At 36.4% G+C, this 14,257-nt stretch overlaps 1 protein-coding gene across 1 annotated transcript in view; it reads left to right on the plus strand.

Moving 5' to 3' along the window:
* LOC122804069 overlaps positions 1-14,257 on the plus strand; it is a 152,754-nt gene that overhangs the window by 85,101 nt on the left and 53,396 nt on the right. Inside the window, exon 3 of the mRNA XM_044073734.1 lies at positions 4,142-4,295. Within this exon, the coding sequence (XP_043929669.1) occupies positions 4,142-4,295 (154 nt within the window). The remainder of the gene's footprint in view (positions 1-4,141; positions 4,296-14,257) is intronic.

Genomic DNA, 14,257 nt, shown 5'->3' on the forward strand with positions numbered 1-14,257 from the left:
CTATTTATGAATATGCAAATGACTCTAATGGACTCTTAACAGTTTTTTTATTGTAATACCTCAATATGGATTAAAAACAAATTTTACCAGCTCATGGCTTCCGTGGGAAAGCAGAGAAGTGTAAGTGAAGCTTTTAGAGTTCTAGAATAGGCCATGAGCTTAAAGAACATTTTTTTACTTTCGGTTTCTTCTTATTCATTTAAAATGACTACCAGCACCCAGTCTACCACAGAAAAGTGCCCCAAACAACATTTTTAATATTAACAGCACTCTTTTAACTATTAGCACACAGGTTAGAAAGGAACAAATCATAAACATTTGTTTTTAAAGTTATATCATTTTATATTTCCTAAACCATTCACACTAGAGTCAAAAGCAGTATAGCATTCTGTTATCAAACTATTAAAGCCTGAACGCATGTATGGTAATGCCATATTTTATATGTTAAAACATAGCAACTTAGTAGTACTTGTTCTAGATATTAAAGAAGTTCTTCATTTGTCTTATTTTATATGTTTAATATTGCATTAGTATAAATAATAAAATGCATTTACCTTGTCATTCATATCAGAGTGAAAAGCGGTGTAGCATTGTGTTATTAAACTATTAAAGCCTGAAAGCATGTATGGTAATTCTATTTTTCATATATTAAGACATACTGCTGCCGCGGTGGTACGGTGGTAGAATTGTTACCTCACATCAAGAGGTTCTCCCATTCGATTCTTGGCTTGGCTTAGGAGTGCCTTCTGTGTGGAGTCTGCATGTCCTCCCTGCAGTTGGGTAGCGTTCGAAAGACATGCGTGCGTAAATGGGCGTGCCTTCGTTGAAGGTTGGACGTCGAGCATTTCGTAAAAATCTACTGCCAATCATTAGCGGACCAGAGTTCTGTTGTGGCGACCCCCTTACCGGGAAAAGCCAAAAGACAAACAAAAACATATGTTAAGACATAGCAAGTTAGTAATATTTGATCTAGTTATTAAAACAGTTTTTTGATATTTGTCTTATTGCAGATGTTTAATACTGCATTAGTATAAATAATAAAAGACATTTTCCTTGTCATTCATACCAGAGTCAAAAGCAGTATAGTACGGTGTTATTAAATTATTAAAGCCTAAAAGCATGTATGGTAATTCCATATTTCATATGTTAAGACATGGGAAGTTAGTACTACTTGTTTTAGATATTAAAGCAGTTTGTTGATATTTGTCTTATTGGGTTCCATACACTAGATCGAATTTTCACTAATTCAAAGTATTGCATGGAATGCTCACTGCAGTGAAAGTGCACTTAATTGAAAGTGCACTTATGAGAAGTTCAGTACAATGGACGGGTGTTGTACTGAACTTCTGTGCAGTACTCACGGACCTTAGGGTTAGGGCAAGGGTCATGGTAAGGGGATAGCCCGTAGGGCTATCCCCTTACCATGACCCGTGCCCTAACCCTAAGGTCTGTGATGACTGCAGCGCAGTGAAGGACATAGCAATGTCCTTCAACATAGTGAGATAGTCATGAACCTTAGGGTTAGGGCATGGGTTAGGGTGAAGGGATAGCTTTACTAAGTATCCCCTTATCCTAACCCGTGCCCTAACCCTAAGGTCCGTGACTATCGCACCATAGTGGAGGACATAGCTTGTTTTTTATGGCCTCCACTGTGCTGCGGTGTTTTTGGTGAAGTGCACTTACACAAAAGTTCACTTTCATTAAAGTGAACTTTCGCAGACGTGAGGCTTCGAAGTAGTGAACTTTTGTTCTTGTAATAGGAATCCGTCTTATTTTAGATGTTTAATACTGCATTAGTATAAATAATAAAAAGGCATTTTCCTTGTCATTCATACCAGAGTCAAAAACAGTATAGCATTGTGTTATTAAAACTATTAAAGCCTAAAAGCATGTATAATAATTTCATTTTTTATCTGTTAAGACATAGCAAGCTAGTAATACTTGTTCTAGATATTAAAGCAGTTCTTTGATATTTGTCTTAATTTAGATGTTTAATACTGCATTAGTATAAATAAAAAAAGACATTTACGTTGTAAATAAGATTCTTTCCAAATAGTATATATCACCCAGTTAATTTTTATATTCCATGGTGGTTTTGTTGCAAAATCTGGCTCTATCTAACTAGTTAAACATTTGAATGAGTACTTCTATTCTAATATTTGTTTAAACATCTTTAGATTTTCATCTTTGTCTCTCAGCTTCTTCTTCTTGTCATTTGTTTTCCATTCATTTTTCTCAGCATGGAGTTTCAAACCAAAAGAACTCCAATCCATTTCTTCTGTCTTGTCTAAGACTTTATTAGTTGATAGATGAGTAAGTGCTGTTTCTATTGAGTCAACTATTTTTGGACCATCACTGAAGAAGATTTTAATTCTTTCTGGAAAAAGCAGATGTACTTTGAGTTGCCTTTTTTAAGATCTTTTAATAGTGGTAGACATTCTTTTCTTTTTGGCCATCACCCCAGATGAATAATCATTATCAAACCGGATTATGTGCTCTCCAAATTTGATTGGGGAATTAGACCAGGCAGTTTTTAATATAAGTTCTTTATCTTGAGATGAAAAGTTTTACTATGACTGGCCTGGGACTGTTTGTTCTTTTGTTTGATGCTGAGACTGGCTTTAAAGTTCTGTGAGCTTTCTCAACCCCATAGCAGATAGTCTCTGGAAGTTTTAAAATGTCTGGAAGCCATGTATTAAGAAAGTTCACCATATTACTACCTTCATTTTCCTCTTGTATTCCATAAATCTTGAGTTTGTTGCAACTGGATCTATTTTCTACATCTTCAGTTTTGTCCATTAGTGAAATATTTTGTCTATTTAGTGTGCCACTATGTCTTTCATAGTCAGAAATTCTGTTTTCTACATCAGCTAATGTTTCTTCCATATTTTCTATCTTCAAGTTTTGTTGCTTTGTCAATTCATGTAGTTGTTGGATTTGCTTTTTAATATTCTCTTCAAAAGCATCCAGTTTCTTGTTCATTTTATCAAATTTCAGTGACAAGTCCTGCATTGTTGTTAATAATGACTGTAATTCCTTCTTCATTCTTTGGTCAGACATAATATTTTTTGTGAAGCTCATCTTTTCTCTGGTCCTGACGCTTTGTCTTCAGGTTTTTGACAGGAATATTTGTAAAAAATGCCAATTTTTTATGTAGACTTCTTATATCATTAGTTGTGATATTATGGCAAAGTTGAACTGTCCACGAGCAATGTTTTTTTAAATTTTTCCTATCAGAAATAGATCTTAACGACAGAGCTGAAGAAAGATGCTGCCACTGAGTTCACTTGTTGGTCACTGTCCCAACTAGGACATTTCATGATGTACAGTTTATCTTCTTAAAGTTCTTCAAGTCATTTGCATAGTATCCCTTCATTACCTAAGATACTTTAAGGCATTTAAAGAAGTTTAATGCATGTGGAGTTAACAGCTGTAAAACTGGGTTCTCATTAGACCAATGTTTTCTAGTTTCTAGTATTTGCTTCATTGATTAAAGCATACCCACTATAAATAATCATCACCATTTAATCAAGAGGCACTTATTCTAAGCTAAAACATCTAAAGCCTTGGTATCTCATAAGCTCAAACTAGTGACACTCCCAAGGTTAGAACAAACACAGAGACATTTATTTGCATTAGGAAAGCCTTTTTGGATCCTCCCCATGTGGGAATAAGCCCCACATCCTTAAAATGTATATATAATTATTCTGAGTTTCCACAATCATGGAGAAAAGGGAGACAGCAGGAAAAAAAGCATGAAACTCACATTCTCCCTCTTCACTGAGTACAATGAGCGGCAAACAAGGACACAATTTGTGACCTAGCCAGTGCCAATATATTTAAAATTTGGTAGTAAGAAACAAATAATCTTCCTGCTTTGATGTTTCAATACCAGACAAATCAGAATGTAATAAAGCATAGTTTCTGATAAAAGCATCAGACAAACATATAGAGTATGGAGGAGGAAGGAGAAATAATAGGAAGAAATCTGTGTAACCATTAGATTTTCCAAACAGAAGACCTACTGTTTGTGATGCTCCCCCTCCTTTAATATCCCTTTTCTTTTCTATTTCTAAATGAAGAAGAGGAATAAAGTATATAGAAAGTAATATTTTCATTTTTTCTCTGCCCTATTACATAGGCTTCAGATGCTCCAGGAAGAAGTTAACAGAAGCAGTAAAAAATTCAGAAATGAAGAGTGCAGGCTTCAGAATGGACTAACTTTGCTGGAAGCAATAATAGAGATACACAAACAACAGAACAACAAGTTAAGGGACAATAATTATGAGTTGGAGGTGCGTATATTAATCTATAGCAATGTCCTGATGTTGTTTGGCAAAGAAAAAATGTCAAGCTGAATGGATGAGTATGGCTGAAAAGGGCATTTATTTTTCAACTGACCATTTAATATACAAAAGTCAGCTTCATGGTATTCTTGTGTAGGATGCAAAGCATAGTTTAAACATGTGCCACTTTTAGGACTTAGTAAGTGCAGCTATGGGTCATCCCCTAAACTGGTTACCCAGCTTAATGTGAAAAAAGTAACCATTAAGCGTAACGTAGCTATGAAATACAGTAGAGGAACCCTTACTTTCACAAATATTACATTATCCAAAATAGCTGAAATGACCAGTCACATACATACAGATACAGTGAATATAAAAAGTGTACACACCCCATGTTAAAATGCCAGGTTTTTGTGATATAAAAAAAATTAGACCACAATAAATTATTTCAAAACTATAACCTGTATAATTCAATTGAAAAACAAACAACTCTGTTAGGGGGAAAAATATAAAAAATAAAAAACTTACAATAAGCTGGTTGCATAAGTGTGCATACCCTTGAACTAATACTTTGTTGAAGCACCTTTTGATTTTAATTACAGCATTCAGTCTTCTTGGGCACACACCTGACATCAATTAAAGAGACTCTGATTAACCCCAAATAAAGTTCAGCTGTCCTAGTAGGATTTTCCTGACATTTACTCAGTTGCCTGCTACAGCAAAAACCATGATTCACAGAGAGCTTACAAAGCATTAAAGGGATCTCATTGTTGAAAGGTATCAGTCAGGAGAAGGGTACAAAAAAATTTCCACAGTATTAGCTATACCACGGAACACAGTGAAGGCAGTCATCAAAAAGTGGAGAAAATATGTGACAACAGTGATGTTGCAAAGAACTGGGTGTCCCTCCAAAATTGTTGAAAAGACAAGACAAAAATTGGTCAGGGTTGGCTGCCAAGAGACATACAGCAACACTGAAGGAACTGCAGGAATTTCTGGTAAGTACTGGTTGTGTACTACATATGACAACAATCTCCCGTATTCTCCATATGCCTGGACTATGGGGTAGGGTCGCAAGACGGAAGCCTTTTCTTACACAGAAAAACATCCATGTCTGGCTAAAATTTGCAAAACAATACATCAAGTCTCCCAAAAGCATGAGGGGAAAATGTGTTATGGTCTGATGAAACCAAGGTCGAACATTTTGGCCACAATTCCAAAAGGTACGTTTGGCACAAAAACAACACTTTGCATCACCAAAAGAACACCATCCCCACGGTGAAGCATGGTGGTGGCAGTATCATGCTTTGGAGTTGCTTTTCTTCAACTGGAACTGGGGCTTTAGTCCAGGTGGAGGGAATTATGAACAGTTCCAAATCCCAGTCAGTTTTGGCCCAAAACCTACAGGCATCTGCTAGAAAGTTGTAGATGAAGAAGAATTTCACCTTTCAACATGACAATGACCACAAGCATACATCCAAATCAATAAAAGAATGGCTTCACCAGAAGAAAATTAAAGTTTTTTGAATAGCCCAGCCAGAGCCCAGAAGTAAATCCAATAGAAAATCTGAGGGGTGACCTGAAGAGGACTGTGAACAAGAGATGCCCTCGCAATCTAACAGATTTGGAGCGCTTTTGCAAGGAAGAGTGGGCAAATATTGCCAAGCCAAGATGTGCCATGCTGATAGGCTGCTACCCAAGAAGACTGAATGATGTAATTAAATCAAAAGTTGCTTCAACAAAGTATTAGTTTAAGGGTGTGCAAACTTATGCAACCAGCTTATTGTATGTTTTTTATTTTTTATATTTTTCCCCTAACAGATTTGTTTGTTTTTCAATTGAATTGTACAGGTCATAGGCCACATTAAAGGTGGAAAAAGGTTTTGAAATGATTTATTGTGGTCTCATTTTTTATATCACAAAAGTGGGTATTTTAACAGGGGTGTGTACACTTTTTATATTCACTGTACTTTTGTAACTGTAATGTACTGTACAACTCAGAATTCCATTCTTAAACCATATGCAACATCAAGAGGAATTATGTAATGTGGCTTCACTTGTTGTCCCCTTCTTGTCTGTTATGAGTTTACACTTCTCCCACAGCACTTTTGCAGAGAAACAAAATAAAACAACTTAAATACATCTTAGTGGCTACACTAGCATCATCGGTCATCTAGATACACATCTTTTATTGGCACTGTATTCCTCCATCAGGTCTGTATAGTCTCAAACAAATTCTGCTGTCTATTTTGTTCATGAGAGTAAATCCACTCCCACTGATTTGGCTGCTGTTGACATTGTACTTAGCAATAACTGATGAGTGGGTGTGGTATATTGAAGATTTACTCATGGTTGGTGTGATGTAATTACGAAGGAGATGCTCAGGACAGTTTAGAGGTATGAGAGAGAGAAAAGGAAAAAATACAAAAAAAATCTGGTATGTTTCTTTAGTTTTGCATAACGTACCTGATTTTCCTTGTGTTTTCTATACCATCAGTACGTACCTCTTGATCTCTTAGCTCAAGAAAACTGCAAAACCTTAGCATATTAATAGAATAAAGTCCAACTGGACTTTTTTCTGTTGATATATGCTCGATTTACAATGTACGCTGGTTGGGCTAACCAATCAGCATACGCGTTTTTGAATACTAACAAGGTGTAGTATATTGAAGATTTACCCATGGTTGGAGTAGTTTAGTCATGAGGGTGAAGGCTGAGTGATTAAGCAAAGGCAACCATGGGTAAATCTTCAATATACCCACACCCTCGTTGGCGATTGCTATTATACAATGGCATTATTTAGGAAAGAAAGTACTTACTTTTCTTAAATAATGTCTTTGCATAATGGCGCCATGGTGTTCTTCTGCATTGTTTCTGCATTCTTCTACTTTGTTGATGTACTGCGCATGCGTATGGGACTTACATTCCCATGCTTATTCTGTACATCACTGCTTTGGAAATCAAGCAACAGAGAAAGGAAGATCTCCATTGCTTCTTCTTTAAAAAAAAATTGTGAATGCAGAGACAACGTGGAAGGACAGTTTAGAGGTACAAGAGAGACAGGATAATAATACAAGGAAAATCAGGTACGTTTCTTTAGTTTTGCATAATGTGCCTGATTTTCCTTGTATTTTCTATAGCCTCTGTACGTACCTCTTATCCTCTTAGCTCAAGAAAAATGCAAAGCCTTTGCATATTAAAAGAAGAAAGTCCTGTATATGGTATATGCTCGATTTACAATGGACACACTGGTTGGGCTGACCAATCAGCATGCACTTTTTTGAATACTAACGAGGTACTATTATATAATTATTATTATACAATAAAATAGGGGCACCCTCAGTCACTAAACACTCAGAACACTCCAAAGGCCAAGGATTCAACCAACTCCAGTAGATGTACAGCCACAAATAATCCCAAACTAATAAAAGGCAGGCACTTTGGGTATTTAACGCCACTAGTTTATTATGTACGTTTTCATCAAAACACTTCTTCAGAAATGAACACTGGAACTAAAATCATTTCCCTATTTATATCTACAATCAAATTGAATAATTAATAAACTCAAAAGCCATTAACAACTTGAGAAACATTTAAAGAGACAGAACAAATAGAAGCATATTAGGCTCCATGCAAATATAGCACTGAAGTAAACTGTCTTGTATATTAATTTAAAAACATGTATAAAACTGTAACCATAAACCTTGTTACCCTAAATATTACTGTCTAAAATTTGTAATAATTTTATTAAAATTGAAAAAAAAATTTTTTTAAAAACTTATATAAATATTGCACAATTTTCACATTACAATCTTGCTGCCCTTAACTTCAGGACAGGTAAAAGGGAAACATTCTCATTTAATCCAGGTTCCCTGTAAGCTTCAAGTATAACTTGCCAATATAATTCACGGTACTCAATTCATGTCTCCCATTGACCACCTCTCACATCACAGGGAATTTCTTCTAAGACATAAAAAGAATAAACAGCCTGGTCACAAACCAAAGTGTGTTTATACAGGATGTTAACATTTTGGTTACGAATGTCCCTGTTGTGCTCATATATTCGTCTCTTCAGCTTTCTCTCCATTTTACCAATATAATAAGTGGGACAGGATCCACACTTAGCTATATATACCAGACCCATAGATTAACATGAGGACTGGCTAGTCGCAGCTATGCATTTGCTATGTGCTTCTACAGTCACCGTTTCATCTTGTGCTATCAGAGGGCATTGGGGGATCTACCACATTTGTATATCCCTAATTTATAACGATTAGTCCTAGTTGAAACATTTCTTTCTATCAAATTTTTAATATTCAGACCCTTTCTAAAAGTACAAATGAGGGAAGTATCCTTAATTCCTCTAAGGTCAGACAACTGGGAGAATCTACCCATTTGTTATTTATCCTATTTAGTGCAGCTATCTGTTTAGTCAAGACAGGGCCAACACTGGCAAATGGCTATATGTTTAGTTTAAGCTGATGCTTTAATCAAATTTGGGTGATGATTTTTTTCCCCATCCATTGCCTATGCTGCAAGAGGCACTGAATTGGTTTTCCAATGTTTTGCTTCCTCTCCTACCTTGGCAAGCTCCACATTTGCCTTCTCCAAGGCATCCCTATCTGGTTGGTGCATATGTACATGTTCTTTACATTGTTCTTCTAATTCAAGAACTTTCTCTTTTAAGTTTTCTACATCTTTGTCTAATTCCTGTATTGCTTCGAAGAACAGCCATCCGGCTGCTCCTACTCCTTATTTCACCTTTTTCCCTTATCATCCAACTTTAAACCTGATAGGGCCCTGGCTAATTCATTAGGGTCTGCCTTAGGTTTTGCTTGTGAGGATTTTGGGAAAGGTGGAGGTGAAACCTGACAACACCTTAGCAAGGGGGTCCCATTTCGCAAACAATGCTGGCATCACAGTACTTGCTCTCCCCTTACTTGTACCTTCTGTAAAATCCTTCTTACCTATACCTATATGTTTTAAAGGAAAAAACATTGGCTGTTGTTGTGACATTTCTACTGCAAACCCCAAGATCCTGCTGACTACGCCAAGTGTACTAGTTTGTTATTTTAAATTTTGGGGTTAATGCAGAATTAGAAATTACACAAGACAGCAAGGCTCAAACTTAATTTATTTAAGCTATTACTAACAATTTATTTAGAAAAATCTATCAATCAACTAATAAAAACATTAAACTATTAAATCATGTACTTACAAGCATATGCAAAAACTCATCATCCAAATTTGATTAAAGCATCAGCCTAAACTGAACATACAGTCATTTTGCCAGTGTCGGCCCTGTATTAACTGAACAAATAGCTGCAATAAATAGGATTAAAGTCCCCCTATCAGTGGCAAAGATGATTTTGGTTTTACATATGCTTGTAAGTACATGATTTAATAGTTTAATGTTTTTATTAGTTGATTGATAGATTTTTCTAAATAAATTGTTAGTAATAACTTAAATAAATTGTTATGTTTGAGCCTTGGTGTGTTGTGTCATTACTAATCCTGCATTAACCCCAAAATTTAAAATAACAAATTAGTACAGCAGTACAGTGCATAGAGTGGTCACATTGTGCATCAAACATTACCATACCCACATGATCCAAGGGGTGGGCATGCTACCATTATCATCATTTAAACAGTTGGGGGGTGGGCACAGTGGCATGGGACAGCAATATTAGGGTGTGCCTGTGGTAAGTCTACACACAGTTAGAGTGCTGGGGATTGTCAGGGATCATGTCCTCAGGTGATGATGTTGGGTTTTCGAGACACAGGATGCTGGCTAGTTGTATTATCTGTCCGTGTAGAGTCACGTCTGAAGGCAGGTGCTTCTAGTGAGACCATAGTACATTGATTACATATACAGGAATGTGGCTATAGCCCCTGCCATGTGGTCTTGACAGGTTGGTGGCCTGCATTATGCCCTGTCTGGCCAGGGATATGTGTCATTTTTGGGTCATTTACCAGGGAATGGGGCACTGTGGAAGTCTGTGACCTTGACTGGGATGTATAAGATGTATTTAGACTGAGGCTGTATAAATTTAGTCCACCTCCATTGTGACTGTCAATGGCCAATGGTGGAGGCCATGGTGGAGCCAGAAGAATGACATCCACATCCACAGGAGAGGTCATGGCCAGAGATGGAGGCCATGGTTGATCCAACCATCTGTGTAAAGTGGCCACACACACCTGCAGAAGGCAATTGTCTCTTACCTGTGTCTGTCACTAACAAGGAGCCAGAAGAATCCCTAATGGCTACCATGTTCTACCTGTTCCCTGTGGCCTTACTGTGTTTGTCACCCTACATCAACACAGTCAGCCTTATACCCTGCATTCGTCCCTTTAAAACAGTGTGCATTACCTGCACTCTTTCTGCAGTTAATTTCTCTGTATGTTGGCTTTATTTATTGATTGATTGATTAATTGATTGATTGATTGACTTGATTGATTGACTGACATTTGTTTTACCGGGAAAGTCCAACTGGGGACAGGAGAACATTTTCAGCGGAGGCCTGTGAAGAAAAGCTCCACAAGCACATTATGATTACACAGTATTTTACAAGAATTTACAGAATTTACAGAAAATAAAGTACAATGCAGTACAATACAACAAAAGAGAAACAGACATATATTGTGGGAAGTTACAATATCAGAGAGAAAAACAGTGTAATTTACAAGATATATATATATATATATATATATACAGAGAGAGACACACACACACACACACACACACACACACACACACACACACACACACACACAAACACTTTTTTTGTAAATATTGGAATAGGTTGAAAGTTAAAAAAGGACAAGATCACTTGGGCATAGTGTTAAGCTGAAAGAATTAATAAAGGGAAAGAAAAAAAACACTAGTGGGGTAGTTTTAAAGGGGTGAAGGATTAGAATGATAGTTAAGGTTAGTGTGATTTATAGTAAGAACAGAGTTGTTTAAACTAAGTTATAGGTCAAAAAGAGCCTTCTGTACTATTCCCTATTTACTGTAGCCTATTAGTCTCTGGATTGTGGCCTCTTGTAGTGTGGCAATTGTGCTATTTATCTTGCTTGTAGTGTAAAGATTAAGCTAATGAGGTAATTTAGCAAACTGTGTTATCACTTTTTTTCTATGCTATGAGGCCTGGTCTGCCTCATGCATGTGCACTGACCAATTAATGTGTGTGCAGCTCTGTAGCCTGGGAGTGCCATTACACAGTTGCATTGTGGTAAAGGCCATGGTCATCACACTATTCCACAACCCATCTGGCATGTAGAGTATGTGCACCTCTGGAGCCTGGCTGTGCAACTGTCACCATGCCCTACACTACTGACCATATCCATATCACTGCCATAGGTGTGTATTGCTCTAATGTGCTGCGCATCATTGCATGCTACATGGTGTACAACATTTGTAGTGTTATATTTCAGTTATCATTTTTCACATCTGAACAGGAAGCTAAAAACTGAACCAAGCTGAACACCAATGATAAACTTTAGCATACCAAAAACACTTTATTCAACGCTTTCATCCTAAGACTTCTTCAGAATACTTCAAAAATCACAATAAATTCATTAAATACATGCCCTCAACCAATAAAAATCTAATCTCAATTAGCTAATAAGTCACATACATTATTTTAAAATCCCAAATGAGAGATTAAAATACAGTAATAAAATAATCACTTGTTTAAATATACTGTACGATTTTTTAAAAAACATTTAATATCGACTACATCATTCAACCCATGTTTCTTGTCTGAATTTGATCTTATTTGCCATAAGGCTTCTTTTTCTTGCAAATAACTCTTAAAGTCTCTGCTGCTCAAATTACCTAGCTCTTGTTCAAGTACAGAAAAAAGGAATTTTTTTGTAATTGTAGGTGATTTGAGGGGTGGAGACTATTTATATGCACGTTCAGGTCTTAGAAATACTTCTTAAATGTACAACACACGTTATTCTACAAGATTTCTCTGCCAAAGAAGGCAAGACAGACTCTCCAGGTGATGGGGTAAATGTATTGTACTGTTTCCTGAACTGTATTTGTAAGAATTATGCCTGACATTGCCATAAATAAATAAATACACACACACACACACACACACACACACACACACACACACACACACACACACACACACACACACACACACACACACATACACACATACACACACACACACACACACACATATATATATATATATATATATATATATATATATATATATATATGTATATATATATATATATATCCATCCATCCGCAACCCCTTTTCCCATTTTGCACATGGGATTGGGGTGTCACTTCTGCAGTGACAATCATCTTGAGCCAAAGTTTAAACTGCCGGGTGGCTAGCACTGCCATGGGTATATATATATATATATATATATATATATATATATATATATATATATATCCATAAAGCAACTGTACTGATTCAAGGTGTACCACTGCAGTTATGCAACAGTACTAAAGGTCTGCACTACTACATTTAAGCTTATTATCCCCTTTGGACTATTACAGCATTAATTAGTTGTCCATTGTTTATTTGTATTGCTAGATTTAGGTATGTCCTTTATGCAGCTGTCCTTACCTATACCATACATCCTTGAATTTGAAACTCCACATACCCCTGCTTTCCACAACAGTGGCCATTTAATTTGTTCAGTTTTATTATTACTCGATTGCTTTGTTGTCCATTGCACACAGGCTAGTTAGCAGACATACTGTGTGCCACTATCCCACACACTGGTGACAGTGGCACAGCCACTCATATCCCCTGCTATCTCCAGATGTTATTGTAGGAATTCTACAGCCACTGCTATGAACAGAGTTCTGACAGTTGTTTTTATTCCTTCCAGGTACAGTCTTAAAGTGAACCACTTCATACTGCCCATTACTGACCAATTTCAGTTATCTTTGTCTGTCATATACTCTTTTTTATTATGTTGATTTCTTATTTTCTTTCTTTCCACTTATTTTTCATATTTCCTGCAGGATCAGTCATGCATCTTGCAGGGGTGAGGCAGTGACCACCATTGCATGTACTGGCTGCTGCACCAATTGTAGGGTCCTTAGCAGTTCCCAACAATTTCTGCAGGTTAACAAAGGTCCTCTTGTGTATATGGACCCTTCTTTCCCATATCTGGCTACTGTTCCCTGTCTGTATTGTCATTCTATGCATTTTTTCTGTTTGTTCTTCCCCCTTTCTGACTCTCCTGTCATGCCATTTCCTTCTCATTCATACAATAAAACCAGATGGCAGTTTGCGGTGTAGCTCTTGTATGGACAGTCGGTTGTTGCCACAGAACAGATATGTGGCACTTCAATGTATATTTGAATATACACCACGTCAAGCAAGTAACTTGTATTCTGAAAGCCCTGGGCCACATAACCTCCAATACCATGGTTCACTCAGTAGCAAGGTGACCGCTGTTCTCATGGCCTTAAAGCTACCTTTTTTCACCACTATTCCTAGCATTTTCTCAGAAAGGCAGCACATAACTCATCCCTCTTGAACCATGTTGCACAGTTCTGACTGCACCATTTATTACAGCGCAGTCGTGTTATCATTCTTTTTGAATACACATATATACATATAGCCTTTTTTTCTTCCACATGCTGCACTTTATTTTTATTTATTTATTTTTTACTTTAGCATTTTCATTTTTCACAATAATAATAATAATAATAATAATCATAGAGAGGGAAATATTTCACATCACTTGTTTTGTCCTAGTGCATGCTAGCTTACTGAACTGCTAAGAGGTATTAACAGTAGTATTTGTAATGCTGATTTTACTTTGTAATCAATGTATGTAGTATAAATCTCATGAAGGCCTGTTTTTTTTTTCTTTTTTTGACTACATTTTGTGGCTTTATATGACTTTTGAATTTTTTCTGAAGATATATATATTATATATATATATATATATATATATATATGTATAAAATTACTGTCTACA

This window comes from Protopterus annectens, chromosome 6.part0, assembly GCF_019279795.1.
Source record: "Protopterus annectens isolate FY-2018-M chromosome 6.part0, PAN1.0, whole genome shotgun sequence".
Lineage (NCBI taxonomy): Eukaryota > Metazoa > Chordata > Ceratodontiformes > Protopteridae > Protopterus > Protopterus annectens.